Genomic DNA, 19,825 nt, shown 5'->3' on the forward strand with positions numbered 1-19,825 from the left:
TATTTACGATTTACATGTGATATTATTTGTTATTTTCACACTTGCAACAGCATTTCATTCTCCAGTGCAACTTAAATTTGTTTTTTTCTTCTCTATTATGCATTTTCTGGCTGGTGCGACTTATAGTCTGGAAAATACGGTATATGGAAATAAACAAAAGCTACCTCTCCCCGACTTGCGACATAACGCAAGCACGAGTCTGACGACGGTTTCTGGAATCGAAACGGCGACGTCGATGTCAGGGCTCGACCTGGGACGTCACAAATCTGGGAAATTTGAAACCAAGCGTTTTCTGAGACGCGGAGGGGAAGGACGGGCTTCACAAAACAAGCGCGAATGAAGCGAAACACAACTCCAGTGTGTTTTTGATGTTATATCATGGTTAAAAGCTCGCAAATTGCCCTTTAAATACTATGAAGTTGTAATACAATCGTTAAGTCCAGCAAGTCGACGTAAACGTGCGAAAAGCTCTGGACGATCGACCGCGTTTCTATGCGTTCTGGACACGCCAATCCGATGTACCCTCCTTATTTCTGAACACATCTCCGCGCTGCCCCCTACAGGCCGAGTCGACAGTCCCCTTTTAGAAACGTCCCTCCGTGACCAGCCACTTTTCCCGCTTTTTCCGCCCCCGCTCAACACCTCTACTTCTTCATTTTCAGATCTGCTTCCATGGCACTGCGACGCCCCCTTGTGCCCCCGTCCTGAAAGAACAAAAGTGACACGGTCGATACGGGAAGGTGCCATTGAAAAGAGGTTTGGACAGACAAAGCCTCGAGGTCTTCACGAACGACACGTGGACGTCTCGCAGCTCGTTTGGCAAATGAGGAAATGAAGACAAAAAAAAATATGATTAACAGAAACTCGGTTAAAACATGCAACGGTCACGACACGGGGAAGGGTAAATCATAAGAGTGATCCCAGTGCAGTGAAGGCGAGTGGTCAGCAGCCCGTGAGTCCTGTTTTCAATGTCACAAATGAGGAGGAGAATGTACAATAATGAGCGGTAAGCACCGCCACAGCTGGTGCACGGTTGAGAGAAGGTTCAAGTTTAAGGCGTTTGGGCGTTTTCTTTGACTCCCACAGTAACAGGTCCTAGCTGAGCATCGGTTTGAAGTGAATATTGCGCTTTCGTCGATGAACAATGACTAAATACGATGTCACAATTTCAAGTTTTAGCTATGATTATTATTACAGTTATGATTATCGACGCGATCAAACAGTGAAATCCTTAAGTCCCTTTCGTTCTTGTCGTCCAATACATCACTGTTCCTCAAGTATGTGACCAGGAAATAAAAATGTGACATGAACGGGAAGAACAATTAATGTTTTGAGGTAAATAAAATACAAAATGACTTAATTTTGCTTCTAAAAATTCTCACAATTAGAGCTGCAACAACGAATTTAAATAATCGTGACTATTTGACTAATAAAAAAGTCATAGTTGTGTTTTAATAATCATATTCCTTGTCTGGTCTGATACAAACACATGCCAAATGACCTTTTAGAACAAAGACAGTGACATTATCAAATCTGAATGGCAAAAAGGAATAAACACTGTCTGATTTTAAACAATACACTTTATTCGTAAATATTCTCACCATATTTTGACTTTTATTCGTGTGTTTGACAATCCCAACACTGAAATAATCTCCAGTTGCAGCTTTGATCGCAATTATAACCATTTTTATTGTTTGATTAAATTGTGATTTGAATAATCCCGATGATCGATTCAGCGATAAATCTCGACATCCCTAATCTGACAAGTGATAATAAATAAACGTAGTGGAACGACCGGTCACAAAGCTTATCCTGTTAATTTTTGTCATTTTTAAAAGCACAAAAACAAAACGATAACACATCAAAACATAAATAAAGATGAGAAGCACAGACGTGAAGGCGGCCGAGCCTGAAGACTTAGGGCTGCACGATACTGGAAACCATATGCGAAATGCAATACGGTACAACTACTGCGGTATCGACATTATAGTACTGCGACGTTTGGAGACGCAATAGCATCAGTTATGTTCAAACAAACGTAACGCATTAGTCAAAAATCAGTCAAATCAAAAGCTTTAGAGAGACCGAATCAGGAAAATCATCATCATTTTCACTTCAAAAGCAGAATATCTCGGTCTGATCGAGGGCCTCGGCGTTCCTGCCAGTACTGCGATATCGATACCTTCGCGATGTATTGTGCAGCCCTACTGGATACTTACAAAGAGAGAGAGAAGGAAAGCAGGAGAAGCCATTGGAACAGAGTCCTGAGGAGGACAAAACAGCGGGACACAGGAGAGAAACAGAAGGTTACACACCGGGGCGGACGGAGGAAGCGCGTCTCCGGACAGGGCAACAACACTCCACGCTCAAGAGAAGAAGAGGTGGAGGAGACGGAGAAAGAGGAGGCAGCGTTCACCGCCGAGGTCAGAGAGTGGCAGAAAAACTATCTCGGTGCATCACACAAGACTCAGCAGCAAAGAGTGTTTCACGATTAGTGCAAGAAACGTGAGGATTTTACAGTTATTCACTTTTATCGACACCGGAATCAAACAGTGAAATCCTTGTGATGTAGAAGCACTATTACTGTTTGGAGATGTTTCTGTTTTGTTTGTGTGACGTGGGCTTGAACTGCAGCACACGTCACACAAAAATACACATTTAGCGTATTTTCCGCACTATACGGCGCACTTAAAAGCCTTTCATTTTCTCAGAATCAGAATCAGAATCAGAATAAGGTTTATTGTCATTGTCAATGAACAAAATTCACAAACATAGAAACTTGTCCTGGTGATTCAGTGCAACACAAACAACAAAACAATGGATACAAAACAATGAACAATGAATAGCTACCAGATATATAAACAAGTAAGTAAAGTTAAAATAAGGTTAGAAATAGGCATGATATGTACATAAATAAAACATGTAGTGCATTAAGAAGTGACAGTGCAGTGAGTGCCAGGTGCTTAGGCAGTGTTCATGAGTCCAACGACAGGGGAAGAAACTGTTCTTGTGGTGGCAGGTTCTGGTCCGGATGGACCGTAGCCTCCTGCTTGAGGGGAGTGGCCTCCTGCCTGAGGGGAGTGGCCTCCAGCCTGAGGGGAGTGGCCTCCTGCCTGAGGGGAGTGGCTCAAATAGTCCGTGTCCAGGGTGAGAAGTGTCGGCTGTGATCCGACCTGCACATCCCAGAGCCCTGGAGACGTACAGGTTCTGCAGAGATGGAAGTTCGCGGCCGATCACCTTCTCAGCAGAGCAAACAATGCTCTGTAGTCTCTGTTTGTCCCTGGCTGTGGCTCCAGCGTACCACACGTGATGGAGGAGGTGAGGATGGACTCAATGATGGACGTGTAGAACTGCACCATCATCTCCGCTGGCAGATTGGCTTTCCTCAGCTGCTGCAGGAAATACATCCTCTGCTGGACCTTCTTGATGAGGAGCTGATGGTGAGGCCCCACTTGAGGTCTCGGGTGATGGTGGTGACGAGAAAGCGGAGGGAGTCCACAGTGGAGATGGGGGAGTCTGAGATGGTGAGGGGGGGCTGTGACTTTCCTGAAGTCCATGATCATTGCAGGGTTGGGTTGGCAAAGGTGGCCATAATGGGGGAGGGGGTGTCAAATCTACAGTAGAAGGAGTTGAGTTGTCGAGCCAGTTTTCAGTCATCTGCAGAAGAGGGGGCTCTGGGCTTGTAGTTGGTGAGAAGCTGGAGCCCACTCCACACAGAGGCGGGGCCACTCCACACAGAGGCGGGGCCACTCCACACAGAGGCGGGGTTGTTGTTTGAGAACTGCTGCTTCAGACGCGTATTGTACAGGGCTCTAGCTCTCGACACCTCCCTGCTAAATCCGTACTTTGCATCTTTGTATCGCTCTCTATCCCCTGTGCGCTGCCTCCTTCTGTTGTCTCAACTGCCTCAGTTTTGGGGGTGAACCAGGGTTTGTCATTGTTGAAAGTGACTTTGGTGTGTGATGGTATAATGATGTCCCCACAGAATCGAATGTATGACGTCACAGTGTCCGTGTATTCATCCAGACCATCTGTGGCAGCTCTGAACACCTCCCAATCAAAAAACGACATATAATCCAGTGCCCCTTATATATGGATGAATTCTGGTTGTATTTACTGAGCTTGAAGCGATTTTGTGTGGTACACGTTTTGTTTTGCTTAATGCGCCTTATACATGATAAATGATGGAAAATAGACCATCCATTGGCAGTGCGCCTTATAGTGCAGAAAATACGGTGCATTAGATTAAAACAGGAGCACGTTAAAAAGCACAGACAAAGTTCAAAGGATTCTTGCTTTTTGTTTTTTTTAGCATCAAGTGAAAACCCCTTATTGATCATTAATTTAATGGTAATAAATACATTTATTATTTTAAATAAATAAAATGGTCAATTAATATTATTTTCTATATTTTGTATATTATACTATATTTGTTATATTATCTATTATATTTTTATATGTGGTAACCTGAATAGAGGTTGAGGCAAATCCACTGTATAATGCATTACCGGTAATCATAAATGTATTACTTATGAGAAGTACATTGGAGGTAGTACATGATGATAGTACAAATATATATATATAGATCAAATGCTTATACAAAATAGTTAAAAGAACAATGTGACTAAATATGTTTAGTCCTTTTCAAACTTTATGTTCCAAAATAAGACTTTTCAGTGTAGTTTTCTGTTTTTATTTCTTTATGCCCATGTTCAAAATAAAAGGCAAAAACCACAGGAGTGTTTTTCCGGGAGTGTTTTTCAGGACGCGAATCAGCTGAAAGTCAGAGTCTCGTGACACAAACATGACTCATTTTAGATACTTAAGAAAACACTCCAGACAGATTTTGATACAAAACTTATTATTGAATTTAACACAATTTGTTTTGTTTTTTTCAGTATTGATACCGGTTCAAATGAGTATCTAATTTTGATACCAGTGTCAGTAAAAGGATCAGGGTATTGATTTTAGCCCTACAGTTTTGGATAATGTGTCTGTTCTTTTTTTTTTTTTAAGGAAAGTATCTTTGATAAACTTTTTAAAAAAATAAATAAATGTTGTCAAATCTTTTAATCTACTGCCTGAGTGTCAACTCTGTTATTACTTATTCTAAAGAAAGTTAATCTTTGTGGGAGTTATTGTTACGCTGCACAATACTGGACTAGACTTCTCAGCATCTTCTCACATAATTTTTTTTATTTTCTATTCATTCATTTCTTTCTTTCTTTATTTATGGACAATGTCAATATAAAAGATTCTGCTGTAGCTTGTTGTGATTATCGAAGCAGATAATACAGCGTCATCGATACTTTCTTTACCATCTGAGCTGCTGATGTCGTGCCTCGCACTGTGTACCCCTCTCCTCACCTTCTCGGGGGGCTCGCCCGGTTTCCTGACCCCCTCGCGGCCCCTCAGGCTCTTGGCGGAGATGGCGTTCTCGGACGTTTGCATGATGAGCTGCGTGGCCAGGAACTGCTGCACATGCTCCAGGACGTCGCGCTGCATCTCCAGAGCCATGTGGTACACGTCGTGGTCTGAGGAGTTGTACATGACGGCGTTCTGGAACATCAGCATGATGTCCCTCTGAAACTCGGCTGTGGTCCGGATCACACCGGACTCGATGTTCTTCTTTATGGCCGAAAGGTCCATGGGCCTGAAGAGAGAGATTTTTGATCATGTTTTTACAGCGCTCCCTCCTCATGACTGTGGGCTGCAGAACTACCGTATTTTCCGGACTATAAAGGTGTGCGATATACTTATATTTATACTCTGGAGCGACTTATATGTGATATTATTTGTTATTTTCACACTTGCAACCGCATTTCATACTCCAGTGTGACTTATATGTCTTATATGTTTCTTTTCTTCTCTATTATGCATTTTTTGGCTGGTGCGACTTATAGTCTGGAAAATATGGTAATAAGCCAGGCTCATCTCAAGTTTTACAACAAAAAGCGTTTTATAAAAAAACACAATGACTTTCTGTATGAGCTTCAGAGGTAATTACTGGCTGCAGAGGTAATTACACAGGTTAATAAACAGTTCTCTGTGATGATAGGTTTCCACGCAGGCATAAAGATCGTGAGGAAACGAGTCTGACAGTAGTCTATGCACTTCACGGTGCGGGGCCTTTGTGTGGAGTTTGCAGGTTCTTCCCGTGTCTACATAGGTTTCCTCCGGGTGCTCCGCTTTCCCTTATCACTAAAAAAAAAAAACATGTACAAGAGGCCCCTCCCCTCTGGGGCCAGGACGCCCCTGCAGTGGGACTTTCCTGGTTTAATAAAGGTCAAGAAGATTTTCAAAGAAAAAAGAAAACATCTCACACGGAGGAGAGGACTTTCTAACCAAGATTCATCAAACTAGTGTGAATGAAGCTAAATTGTGTTGAGGGAACAAAGTTAGAATAAGGTTAAAAGCTTCAAAAAAGTAAATTTAGCCTAATATAGTGTTTATATCCGGTATATTAAATCTAGTGAATATCAAACTTTGGATTGACTTTTTGTAATGTCACTCAGTGTTTAGTCCATTTTTGATACAGGTGTAACACAGTTTGTTGGATACAGCGAGGTAAAAATCAAGCTTAATACTTATGTCCTAAACACATGATGCTATGTGTGTTGCCCTCACCTGTGGACAATGCTGTGGTATCCGGGGGCGATATCGTCCGACACTGGCTGCAGAAACACACTGGCGTATCTGAAAGACAGATGTTTAACAGAACACGTCACATTTAGAGCAATAAAAAACAACTCTAGACACTGTGTTTCCATTGTAGATTCTAGTCTGAATTAATTTCTGAGTGGGAAAAACTATATCTGATTCAATAAGCTCTGTCACCTTGAATATCAGTCCAAGCTAAAGCTTTTTCAATGCGTTTCAAAGTATTGTTATATTGTTTCACCTGTGATTGGCCGCCGCCCTCCACACCAGCATTATGGCTTTTTTCCAGATCTTTTGAGCCTGAACAGCCTCCTGGTCCTCACCGCACGTCGACCTGAAAACACAGAAACAAAACGGCAAATGAGTCAGGAAAGAGGAGAACTAAAACACTGTCACTGTGAAAAGCACAAGGACAGATTTGTTGTTCTCAAAATTAGGGCTGTAACTAATGATTGTTTAAGAAGTCCACTTGTCATTTTGTACACAGAGACTTTTAAAATGCATTATCAACCAAATAAATGTTGAAATATGGCGACTGAAGGCTTAGTTATAAAGGAAGTCTGTTCATACGTGTCTGTGAGTCTATGCAGTCCAGAGCAATATACAACTCAGATTATTGATTTATTTTCAGTCGACTAGTCAGAATTAGTCGATTGTTCACCGTCCTGGTATATATTCTATTGAGTTGTACCATTTTAATAAGTCTTAGTTTAGGTTGTTCAGGTTTAGTCCCGATTAAGGCCTGGTTTAGTCCCGATTAAGACCTGGTTTAGTCCCGATAAAATCCTGTTTTAGTCCTGATTAAGGCCTGGTTTAGTCCCGATTAAGACCTGGTTTAGTCCTGATAAAATCCTGTTTTAGTCCTGATTAAGACCTGGTTTAGTCCAGATAAAATCCTGTTTTAGTCCTGATTAAGGCCTGGTTTAGTCCCGATTAAGACCTGGTTTAGTCCTGATAAAATCCTGTTTTAGTCCTGATTAAGACCTGGTTTAGTCCAGATAAAATCCTGTTTTAGTCCTGATTAAGACCTGGTTTAGTCCAGATAAAATCCTGTTTTAGTCCCGATTAAGGCCTGGTTAAGTCCCGATTAAGACCTGGTTTAGTCCCGATTAAGACCTGGTTTAGTCCCGATAAAATCCTGTTTTAGTCCTGATTAAGACCCGGTTTAGTCCTGATTAAGACCCGGTTTAGTCCTGATTAAGACCCGGTTTAGTCCCGATTAAACCCTGTTTTGGTCGCAATTAAGATCTGGTTTTATTGCCCGGTTTAGTCCTGATATATCCTTTGTTTCCATCTTTGTAGTAGTCTATGTTTAAATCTAGTCCAGATTGTGTCTATTTAGAACGTAATCCCATTTGAACCCTGAATAAATGAAAATAGTTGAAAATGATTCCTCATCACTGGGAATACTTCACTCGTAGGATCCCTGGTGCGGTCGACTCTGAAGTGTTGTATGTGCAGTTTTCGTAATCGTATTCAGAGGTCACACATTTACATCCTTTGCTCTTGTTTCAGCAGATTTAAAGCTGAGGTGCAGAAAAGTCCGGGTTCATATCAGGCTTTTTCACTGACAGAACAACTCAAGTCTCCCATCCAAGTGCTAACACGGTCTGCTGAGGTTACGAAAAGGGATATCAATTTAGCCGGACACACTTTTTATAATCAGCTGCCTATAAACTAAATATGTTTACATTATCGGCACCTCCAACCCCTTTTATATCGGTGTCATATCGGTCGGGCCCTAATGCCTCAGTTGGGAGCACAAGGCTGGACTGGGAAGTGTGAAAAAGGAGGATATTTGAATCCAGCTCTCACAAACCACTAAACCAGTATGAATGTTGGGGAAGCGTGCGCTCACAGCTGGGAGGACGAGGCGGGGCTGCTGGCGAGCGAGTCCGCGGTGTATCTCTGCGAGGCCGGGCCGTAGCCGTCCTCGCTCTCGCTGGCCGCCGGCTCCGCCTCCGACAGGTACGAGCCGTCTGCGCCCTCCTCCTTCAGCTCGGAGCAGTCGTCGGGGTCGGCCTCGCTGCACGCCTCCTCCTCCTTCACCTCCTACAGGGCAGCAGAGCGGGGGGGGGGATGAAAAGGGGATGGACAGATGAAAACACTTAGAAATATGGCCCCATGTATGAAAAACCGCCCAGGAGTGAACGTGGTGAGAATAGCGGCGTACACAGCCTGGTAGTGATTAATGAGGCAAAAATGTTTGTTATTTATTATGTTCGTTATTTGGCAACGAGTAATAACGGGCGATGTCCCCAGGTTCACAAAGGTCTGGTGCTTTGTGAAATGAAAAGTGTAATTGTGGCTTAACTGGTATCATTGTATCCAGAATAATGTTTAAATATTTATTAAAGTACTCTATCATTCATACCAACAACCAACCCTGTAATAATCTACACAAACTGTGCTATAGGGGGAATTGTGTGGTTGAGTTTTTCCGTCGTCAAAACAGCTCTGTTCTTTCATAGTTTGATGTTTTGTGCAAACTCTCATTGAAACATACTTTTGGCAGCACAAACTGCACCTACAGTTGTGGCAAGACTCTCAACTAAATCCACAAATCAAAGGCGTGCTAACCACTTGTGTACATGTATTTTCCTAAATAAAGTGTGTTACCTTGGACTCTCTCCCCGACACAGAGCTGTCCTCTGAGTCTACAGAGAGAAAAGATCATTAACATATGATTTACATAAATACAGTTGTCCATTTGCACAAACAGACCTAAACATGGCGGATTGGCCTCTGTTTGGCTCCACTCGTCTGCTTCACTCTTCACCGTCACCTCAGTCGTCTCCTTCCCCGCTGCCCCGCCCTCTTCTGTGACCTCACTTCCTGTCTGTCCATGTTCTGAGCCGACGTCACCTCCTGTCACCGCCGCCCCGTCCTCGTCCCCTTTCGCCTGCTCCTCGCTCTTCACCTCGGGCGGGTGCAGCGCGTCCAGGTCCGCCGTCGTCAGCGCGCTCGGGAGAGTCATGGTGGCCACGTCGGGGGGCTCCTGGCCGGGGTCTGGGGCCGGGACCGGGGCGTGGTCCGTGGGCTGAGTGTCCCAGGGTCCGGGGAGAGCGTGGGCCTCTTCGCACAGGGACAGAGCGGCCTCTACTGCGGCGGCATCCAGCGCCTCCACAGAGTCATCCACCTGCAACACCAGAACACAGGCGCGCAATCGCCATGACGACCGCGGCTTCACAACCCGGAGCCCAGCACGCGCCGACCCTCACCTTCTCCTCGATGATGGCGATGATGTCTCCCACCGTCTCCAGGTCGAGCTCGTCCCCCATGTACGACTCGCCCACCAGGTCGTCGTCCCCCAGCACCGCGTCGTCCCCGAGCTCCGCCTTCACCGCCGCGTCTGCCTCTGCACGAGCGGCAAACTCTCATCACGCCAAATACCAACAACAACGCCGTGAAACGAAGCCCGTCGCGCCACAAATGTTCGACTTGACGAATGAATACTGCAGCTTGTTTTGTTATTTGCCGTTAAACACGCTCCTGAACGCTTCTGCTTTGGCATGGCAACTTAAAAGAATGCCATTGTCAAGAAAATAGACTTTAAACTGCATCGACATAAGCGCCCTATTGGGTTTGGTGATATCACGCAATCTACAGGCAAGAGTGGGAATTTCTATGAAAAAATAAAACGACAAACAGCTATAGCAACTAGTAACTTTAGCATGCAGTTGTAATGAGTGCAATCTGACCGGCAAAAAGCTCATAACAAGTCGATGTTTTGTTTTTTTTATTCCAAAATTGAAATATTTTTGAGGCGGCGAGAAGGAGCAGAGAAGACCTCATAAACACGATTAATAAAACAAGGGTAAATTAAGTTAAAAACAACTCCCGGTATGTTTCTGGTGAGGTATAAATGTTATAAACTGGTTAAAACGTGTTTATTTATTTGGTCAATTTTCCAAATTGTGCCTTTTAAACAGTACAACTACTTTAATCCATTAATGACAATACAAGACGCTAAAAGTATGTACCATATTTTCCAGACTATAAGTCGCACCAGCCAAAAAATGCATAATAGAGATGAAAATAACATATAAAAGTTGCACTGGAGTATGAAATGCAGTTGCAAGTGTGAAAATAACAAATAATATCACATATAAGTCGCTCTGGAGTATAAGTCGCACCCCGGCCAAAACTATGAAAAAAAGTGCGACTTATAGTCCGGAAAATACGGTATATATTTTTTATTATAAATTACAACAATGCGGGATAAAATTATGATTAGGCTATATCATGTTCTTAAAATCTAAATTTTAATGGAACAGATTAAATAAAGACGTGGTCATACTGTGTCGTAATGGCTTTATGCTTCATAAATAAAAGGTTTGACAAAAGGACAAGTGCATCATGGGACAGTACGAGCTAATATTACAACACAACAATGAACTTTGGGCTGTGGCTTTTTTTTAAATAGATCTGATGACGCAGGTCCAGCCCACAGAGGAGTGAAAGTGAAAGGCGGAGGAACAGTTAGATACAGATAAACAACAGACTCACCCGATATGACGTCGTGAGCGGCCGCTAACGCTGTGGGCGCGGCCGCTTGGACTCCGTTTGTCAGGTTTCCAGAAGCATCGCCGTCTGAAACCTGGAAAAATAAAAATGTATAGAAACGTGTTGGTAAAACTATATCCACAACGGCTTTTAGAAATAGAACTAAAGTAATAATCGCAATTGGAAAGGTTTTTTATTGCCAGCGGCGGTGAAGAAAATGCATAAACTAAGAATGCGATATGAACATAAAACGGTGAATTATAAAAGTGACGATAAATACAGGCAAAGAAAAGGTTTATAAGGCAAAGAAAAGGTTTATAAGGAATTGATTTTGACTGAATATGAATACAAAAATGTACAATATTCACAGAACAAAGGGGCATAACTAGGAGTTAAATTTGATAGTTTTTTATTACATTTTTCAGATTTCTTCAATTAGATCAGAGTTTGTTTTAATCATATGGAAGACTCTTGAAATATAAGTTTCGTAAGGACAAATTGACTTTTTGCAGTTTAAAAAAAAATATTATTTCTACTTCCATAACCTATTTAACTATATTTGAGTTTCACGGCTATTTAAATTGTTTTAACGGCTTTAATTACCGTATTTTCCGGACTATAAGTCGCACCAGCCAAAAAATGAAGAAAATAATATATATAAGTCGCACTGGAGTATGAAATGCGGTTGCAAGTGTGAAAATAACAAATAATATCACATATAAGTCGCTCCGGAGTATAAGTATAAATATAAGTATAAGTCGCACCAGCCAAAACTATGAAAAAAGTACAATACGGTACATGAAAACCAGCAGCCCAGTCGGCACAGTTGACCAGTGAACTCCTCAAACTCAAGCCTAGCACATGTTTAGTTATAGTTATACTTTTCCAGTTTGTGCGTCTCACCAGTCGGGGGCTGGCGGAGATGAGGTTTCCCTTCTTGAGCAACTCCGACAGCAGAGGAGACGGAGGGGGCGTGGTTTTCTGAGCCAGCAGCCTCTTCTGCGGAGAGTCGTCCATGAACGCGGCCAGAGCGGCGTCTTTGGGTCCGGACGGGTCGGCGGGCAGGAACACGCCCACGCCCTGCGCCTGGAAACGAAAAGGGGCAACGTTTACAGGCAAATCTATGGAGCAGTGGAAGGGCAAGGAAACTTCACTGTTAGGGATGCGTACCGCTACGACGGACCGGATCCGGACTTGTAAAAACGTTTCGGTTCAGGTCCAAAAAAAACGAAACCCCGGCGATTCGGTTCTGGACTCATTAAAAATCTACCACTCACATTCTATATCCTTTACGTTCTAGAATCTAAACCATCCTAAACCTTCCATAGATCGCGAAATTCGCGCTAGAAAAGTCGTAAACACTGACATCGCTGTCAATGGCGCGTCCGGAGCATCAGCGACGCAAGCGTCTTCCGAGCGGCAGAAGTTGAAGCCGGCGCAATGAGTTTAAAGACGCGAGAGACCAAAGTTGTCACTTTATTTCTTGAACAGAGTTGGTTACTATGTCGGTGTAATCCCTCATTCGTCCAGGCGTGTTCCATAGTAGAAAAAGCTTCAGTTGTAGTCATCTGGACTCCGTTAGAAAAAAATAGACGTTTCGACTCTCATCCAAGAGTCATTGTCAATAAAAGAATTTAGATCGAGAACTCCGATATTAATACTGTTCTGTGGTAAGACCCGCCCATTGGGCGGAGCCTTCCTGAAGTAGAAAGAGTTGTTTGTTTCAACAGAAACTCCCCCCTTGTATCTACCGAGCTAGCCTATTCAGAATCTTAATGGGCTATTAGAATCCTCTTTGTCTTTGTGAGACCCTGGCTCAACCACCCCGAGTACCTGATTAGCATCTAAATGTCCTGGTCCTGGTCCTCTACCTTTCCAGGGGTTCAGTAAACCATTATAGATACCAGGAAGATTGAATCTTAGCCCTCCATTTCTGTTTAAAGAAGGTCTTTCTTTTTTAACAAAAATAGCTTCCTTAACTCCTCTTTCAAACCATCTTTTCTCCTGCTTAAAACCTTCACCTCACCGTCTTCAAACGAGTGATTAGAGGCTTCAAGATGGAGATGCACGGCGCTCTGTGGTCCTGAACTTGTATTTCTTCTGTGCTGATAGAGCCTCTTGTGTAGAGGCGGTTTCGTCTCACCTATGTAACGTTCTTTACAGCTTTCTTCACTGCATTGGATCAAATAAACTACATTGCTCTGTTTTTGAGTCGGCAACTTGTCCTTTGGGTGAACCAGTTTTTGTCTTAAAGTGTTTCCTGGTTTAAAATAAACAGGGACTTCGTGTTGTCTAAAAATTCTCTGCAGTTTTTCCGACAGGCCAGACACATAAGGGATAGAAACACCCTTCCTTCTCTGTTCAGTTTCCCTTTTGTCCTGCTTCTTGGTTCTCTTCACTCTGTTGAGAGCCCAAGCGGGGTAACCACAGGCTGAGAGGGCATTTCGGACATGTTTTTCCTCTTTCTTCTTGCCCTCTGAGCTGGTGGGCACACCTTGAGCTCTGTGTTGTAAGGTTCTGATCACACCCAGCTTGTGCTGTAGTGGGTGGTTGGAACCAAAGAGCAGATACTGGTCCGTGTGTGTAGGTTTTCTATATACTTCTATTTGGAGTTTCCCGTCCTCTCTTCTGATCGTGGAACAATCAAGAAAGGCCAAGCGATTCTCCTTTGCGTCTTCTCTTGTAAACCTGATATGTGGGTCCACAGCATTGATGTGATCAGAGAAGGTTTCCAGCTCTTGTTCCTTGATTGTTACAAAAGTATCATCGACATAGCGGAGCCACAGTTTTATACTGAACCCCTGGAAAGGTAGAGGACCAGGACCAGGACATTTAGATGCTAATCAGGTACTCAGGGTGGTTGAGCCAGGGTCTCACAAAGACAAAGAGGATTCTAATAGGCCATTAAAATTCTGAATAGGCTAGCTCGGTAGATACAAGGGGGGAGTTTCTGTTGAAACAAACAACTCTTTCTACTTCAGGAAGGTTCCTCCCAATGGGCGGGTCTTACCACAGAACAGTATTAATATCGGAGTTCTCGATCTAAATTCTTTTATTGACAATGACTCTTGGATGAGAGTCGAAACGTCTATTTTTTTCTAACGGAGTCCAGATGACTACAACTGAAGCTTTTTCTACTATAGAGTTGGTTACTGTGGGCCGTAACCATGGCGATGGAACAGGAACATCAGAAACCACCTTGTCTCCTTAGCCGCTCTTAGCTCTGCCCCACAGACCGCACACGCGCACTAGAGACTAGGGTCGCTACAATATGAATGAAATAACTGTTATGTTGTGGTGTAATGTAGCATTTATTTAGGTGGATTAATGTGCAATATACATATTTATACATCTAAGTAAATACTGAGTCAAAGTAATATTGTTTAATTGCTGGATTCATTAATTGGAGCTTATATTTTGTAATAGTATTTGTATTCTACAGTTGTTAAATATGGTCTTGTGTTTAATGCTGTTAATATGCTGTATTGTGTGTAGTGTAAAATATTTTCATATTCTATTTTTGATACTCCTAAAGTTGATTGATTTATAGTGGTTCTAGTTGACTGTTATGCTAGTTTTTGAAGGTTTTTACATGACTTTGATGCCAATGGATCTGCAAAATTAAAGAGTGGAAATGTATCTAAAGGCATTAAACTTCAGGTGTGGGGAACAGCCCTGTCAAACCAGTAATACACTCGACAAACATAGTATCAGCTGAAACAGCTGCCCCAATACCAATACTCAACTTGCTCTTGTTCAGGAGTTGTTCCTCTAGTAAAACACATGAATGTGTGTTAGCTAGCTAGTAGCTTGTGATTTGTAAGTTGTAACTTCTGTTAAAAAACAGTGAATAAACCAGATAAATTGAGTTTATTTCAATCTACAGTTAAGTATTGTGTTTGATAGAAGTCCTTGTTCATGTGTCTTCAACTTAATTTAGCCAAGTAGCTTGTGTTACGCTGTTATAACATAATGCAAAAATGGCATGAGTTCAGCCGGACTCATTAGGTCCGGACCTGAACCTAAACCTCTGGATTCGAATCCGGACTTGAACCTGAACGTGGGTTTAGGTCTGCATCCCTATTCACTGTAGATTCCCCCATAAACAGGTTTATCTGAATCGTACATTTAACGAAACAAACAGTGTTAGGAATACAAGTACTTATTTGTGTTTTTACTGAATGTAGTTAATAAGTAAGAATAAAAATAACTTCAAGAATCAAAAGTCCCGACCCATTGTTTAACCTGAATATCGCTGCACAATTTGAAGCAATCTAGCTAATAAGTACAGTGATATCAATATTTTAATAAACTTTTTGACACTATAATCTCAGTTGCTTTACTGTATTGCCACTGTCAAAATAAAACCTTAACAGAGACTAAACCAAGTCTAAATCAAGGCTACTTTAGACTTAACAAGGAAAATCATGACTAAAGTAATCCTTTGTCCAAATGTTTCCTTATAAAAACAGCACATTTCTGTCAGATCAGAAGGTGTATTGTGGTTTATTGTTGTGATATTGATTATTTAGAACAGGACTCGACTTCTTGATCTACTTTCAGATGTTGTGATGCATAAATCGAACAGTACTAAGCGCTTACGACATTGTGGAGTCCGGGCTCCTCAGACGGCGCTCTGGCCGTGTCCATGGCTGGCGCCTGGACAGAGGAGTCGGCCTGGGGCTCCGTGCAGGCGGGGCTGGCTCCCAGGGGCGATCGCACGGTGACGCTGGGCAGGCGCTTGGGTGCGTTTTTAATGGCCTGGCGAGCTGCGGACGCACACAAAAGGAGAAGACAAACATTAACATTTGTGGCACGGATTCTTTGGATGAAAACGGTGCTGATGGTGTCTGATGATTTCACCTTGATAAGCCATTTCTGTAGCTTTCCTCTTCTGCTCGGCTTCGTCCTCATCCTGCTTCTTCTTTCTATGAGACACAAAAGCATTTACAAATAAAAGCTCAGACGCCATTTTACAAAACTGTAGTGAGTTCGTCTTACAGTGTGATTTCTGTGAGCAGCTCCTTCAGCTGTGAGTCCATATGACCGGCTTGTATCAGGTCCACCTCTTTCTTCAGCTTTCTGTTGGGACAAAGTTTAAAATATAGATCGTTTTCATGAAAAGAACAGGCCAGAATTTGAAAATAACTGTTGGAATATAACCACAAGCTTATAGTAAATGTCTATGAGCTCAACTGTAACCGCTTCAAGTTTCAATGCTTGCTTGATTATCAGCTATATGAGAACTAAAAACAACAATCATTATATTATACCGTATTTTCCGGACTAGAAGTCGCACCAGAGTATGAAATGCAGTTGCAAGTGTGAAAATAACCAATAATATCACATATTCGCGTATAGTATAAAAGTATAAATATAAGTATAAGTCGCACTTCGGCCAAAACTATGAAAAAAGGTGCGACTTGAAGTTCGGAAAATACGGTAAATCTGTTTCTGAAACTCTTAATATTTCATTTTTGTTCACAAAGGCCATGGGAAAAATCAATGGGAAATTGAATACGGAAAATGATTGTTTTCGTGTAATCTATGATCTACATTTAGATTTTGAGTTGTGGTTGGACAATACAAAGCAGGGAAACTAAACTTGTACCGTATTTTCCGGACTATAAGTTGGACCGGAGTATAAGCCAAAAAATGCATAATAGAGAAGAAAGAAACATATGTAAGTCACACTGGAGTATGAAATGCGGTTGCAAGTGTGAAAATAACAAATAATATCACATGTAAGTCGCTCGGGGGTATAAGTATAAATATAAGTATAAGTCGCACCCCGGCCCAAACTATGAAAAAACGTATAGTCCGGAAAATACAGTAATTAATTTATAATTGACCGGGTTTATCTTATGGGCACTCTTTGTGAGAATTTATGTATATACGTATATATTATTCACTACAGGAATACAAGCTTCTCCCCTTCCAAGAGTCGGCCACATTCGAGCCTCAGCAGTATTTCACCTGTACTGCTCCTGTGTGTCTCTGAGCAGTTTCTTCAGCTCCTCGATCCGCTCGGTGGTCAGCCTCCGCACAATCACGTCCTCGATGGTCTCCACCACTTCTCCCTTCTCTCCGCGTTTTCGCCTGAACACAAAGGAGGACCGCGAGCGTCAGTACACAGCTCTGTGACTACGCCAGTGTATTTTTGTACCCACTTTGGTGCTTCTGTGGCTTCCAGCAGCTCGGAGTACTGAGAGGCACAGTGCTGCGGAGAGACAAACATGTTATTATGGCGTGTTATTGTGGCGGCGGGGAGGACATAGAGGCATTGTACACTGCGGTAGGTTTGTGAATGCCTTACTTTTTGGGAGAACCAGTCCGGAGGTCGGCCCGGCTCTGAGAAAGGCTTGATGGCTCGACTTACAGAGACCCTGAAAAACAAACAGCTTTATTTAGAAAACCACAAAACAACTCCTTGTGGCATAGTGGTCTTCCACAGAGGCAAAGGGGAACACAATAAAGCATTTGTTGCAACTGACAAACGGATCTACTAAACTTAAGGGGTGTAGTGACATGTGGTCTGTGGCTGGCTCGTCTTGCAGAGGTTATTTGTATTATTATTGGCCTTTGAGTGCATTTACTTTGGCCTCTCATGTTTTAGAACACACACAAGAAAAGAAATAATTCAGGTCACTCGTGTGGCTTTTCCCACACCAGGAACTGACCTTTGGGCTCCATCTACTGGCTGCAAAGGGAATTACATAGAAGACAGAAACACATGCTAGCTTTCGCCGTCATGCTAATGTAAGTATGCAGTTGTAAGGATCGTGGTTGGACGGCAGAATGCTCATAACGAGTCCGACAATGATTTATGGATGTAAAACCTGTGCAGAAGATCTCAGAGCCATGTCATAGGAAGAATAAGACATGTTAATGAAACAAATGTGAAGCTAAATACAACTCCAGGTATGTTTTTGATGTGTGAACAATGTTGGTTATGGTTGGTTAAAAGGTCAAAAAAGTAAATGTTCTATAATATGTGTCATTTGTGGATCTCCTCAAGGCTTCTACTTATTCATACCACTGTTTTTTTAAAAATAGTTTTTCCTTGCCGAGAAGGAGAATACTCTGGGAAAGTTATTAATTTGCTTAATTTCTGTGAATGCTGGTTAATCTGCTTCTCCATTATTAACCATTAACTGTTTCATTACTTGATTTTCTAACATTCTGCGGGTAAAATCAACAATTTTGTTAAAACCTGGAAGGCAACTACTGTTGTGATTGACAAAAATCAGTTGTGAACCCAATTCATTGTTTTGAATAGGCGTACAACATACTCCCAGCATCTCATACAGTTCAGTTGTTTGGTCTGAGGATGAAAAAAAAGGAAGTATCTAATCCTAGTGAACATCAGCATGAACACAGCGGCCCTCACCAGTTTTGGTCCCCGCTCCTCATGACCGAAGAGGCCAGGCACAGCTTCTCTCTGATGGACCATGGCTCAGTCGGCCCCACGTTCAGGATCTTGTGTTCTGGGGAGAAAACATAAATATGTATATCATTTTTATTTATTTATATTTCATGTGAATGATACACCAGAGGAAAATAGTCTACAAATTTGCTTTGCAGCTAGAGGTGGGAGTTGTATTGAAAAATGGTTAATCAAATCAATTTTGGTTTTCGAGATATACTTAATATTCTAATTTTGCATATTGTCTATGAATAAAACAAGTACAATTTAGGTCAAGGACAGACTGAAAGTAGTAACAGTAATATTTCTGCACATTTCTGGTTAATGTAATGATCCATTCCAGTTTTGTGCAATACTTGAACCTCAAACAAGACATTTAATGGACATTTTAATCATTTAATTTTCATCACTTCATGCATTGTTGTGATATAAATATTCGGAATATTGTTCACAAAACCAAATGTTTCAACCACCCCTATTTGCAGCTATTAAATTACATAATTTGCAAAGTGGGTCATGGCAATGTATATAGTTTGATTTTATTTGAATGACTTCTATCAGATAAACATTTTTAAAACATTGGACCACCTAATTGATTAAAATGGGAGATAATAATCAATATAAGATTTAAATTTAGTGTTTACATCGTTACAAACCATCAGCTTAGATTGTTTTATTTACAAGAAGAAGGCTAGTTCACGTTAGCATGTTTTCGCGGCTGGTGATGTTTCATGCATTTTTAATAAATGTTATAACTCGTAGCTGAAACATTCTCTGATGATTACTTAAATTAACGTCAAGTATATAAATCTACAACAAGAACTTAGTAAAAGTTATTTTATTTATTTGTTTAGATCGCAAAGCGGCTTAGCTTAGCAGTGCAGATGCGGGGGACACTTTGATGGGACACACGCGGCTCGTTTTATAAACATTGCAATGTCGCTTTTGCCATATAATGCATGCACACATATTTCCTGCGTATGTAATAAGACTTGTTGAGCGCAAATGAGTAAATAATGCCACAAAAACAGCACTTACTCCCGATGCCGCTCGCCATTTCTTTTGTGAGCAGCAGCCCGAGGCTCACTTCCGCCGGAGCACATTCAGCGACGCACACTCAGAGAGGAACTGAGGTGAACTGAGGCGAGCAGAGGTTATCGTGGAGATTTTCATTTTATTTTTTAGGTTTCCATGGAGATGTCCAGACCCTCAGTACAATGCTGTATAATAACA

General features: G+C 42.0%; 1 protein-coding gene across 2 annotated transcripts in view; it reads right to left on the minus strand.

Moving 5' to 3' along the window:
• brd8b (bromodomain containing 8b) overlaps positions 1-19,719 on the minus strand; it is a 21,520-nt gene extending 1,801 nt beyond the window's left edge. Inside the window, exons 1-19 of one of the 2 annotated variants that reach the window (XM_072436149.1) lie at positions 19,631-19,719; positions 18,557-18,653; positions 17,483-17,552; positions 17,337-17,386; positions 17,143-17,265; positions 16,168-16,248; positions 16,030-16,094; positions 15,769-15,935; positions 12,070-12,252; positions 11,170-11,260; positions 9,882-10,018; positions 9,385-9,799; positions 9,280-9,317; positions 8,519-8,712; positions 6,902-6,994; positions 6,628-6,696; positions 5,368-5,653; positions 2,220-2,264; positions 1-704 (exon numbers count right to left, since the gene is read on the minus strand). The exon at positions 1-704 is cut by the window's left edge and continues 1,801 nt beyond it. In XM_072436149.1, the coding sequence (XP_072292250.1) occupies positions 645-704; positions 2,220-2,264; positions 5,368-5,653; positions 6,628-6,696; positions 6,902-6,994; positions 8,519-8,712; positions 9,280-9,317; positions 9,385-9,799; positions 9,882-10,018; positions 11,170-11,260; positions 12,070-12,252; positions 15,769-15,935; positions 16,030-16,094; positions 16,168-16,248; positions 17,143-17,265; positions 17,337-17,386; positions 17,483-17,552; positions 18,557-18,653; positions 19,631-19,649 (2,283 nt within the window). In that variant the 5' untranslated portion in view covers positions 19,650-19,719 and the 3' untranslated portion in view covers positions 1-644. The remainder of the gene's footprint in view (positions 705-2,219; positions 2,265-5,367; positions 5,654-6,627; positions 6,697-6,901; positions 6,995-8,518; positions 8,713-9,279; positions 9,318-9,384; positions 9,800-9,881; positions 10,019-11,169; positions 11,261-12,069; positions 12,253-15,768; positions 15,936-16,029; positions 16,095-16,167; positions 16,249-17,142; positions 17,266-17,336; positions 17,387-17,482; positions 17,553-18,556; positions 18,654-19,630) is intronic. The other variant, XM_072436150.1, reaches the window with a different exon arrangement.
• Positions 19,720-19,825: the final 106 nt, after the last annotated feature.

Source organism: Eucyclogobius newberryi, unplaced genomic scaffold (genome assembly GCF_026437365.1).
Source record: "Eucyclogobius newberryi isolate DKJ021-1_F unplaced genomic scaffold, fEucNew1.0.hap1 SCAF_73, whole genome shotgun sequence".
NCBI classification, from domain to species: domain Eukaryota; kingdom Metazoa; phylum Chordata; class Actinopteri; order Gobiiformes; family Gobiidae; genus Eucyclogobius; species Eucyclogobius newberryi.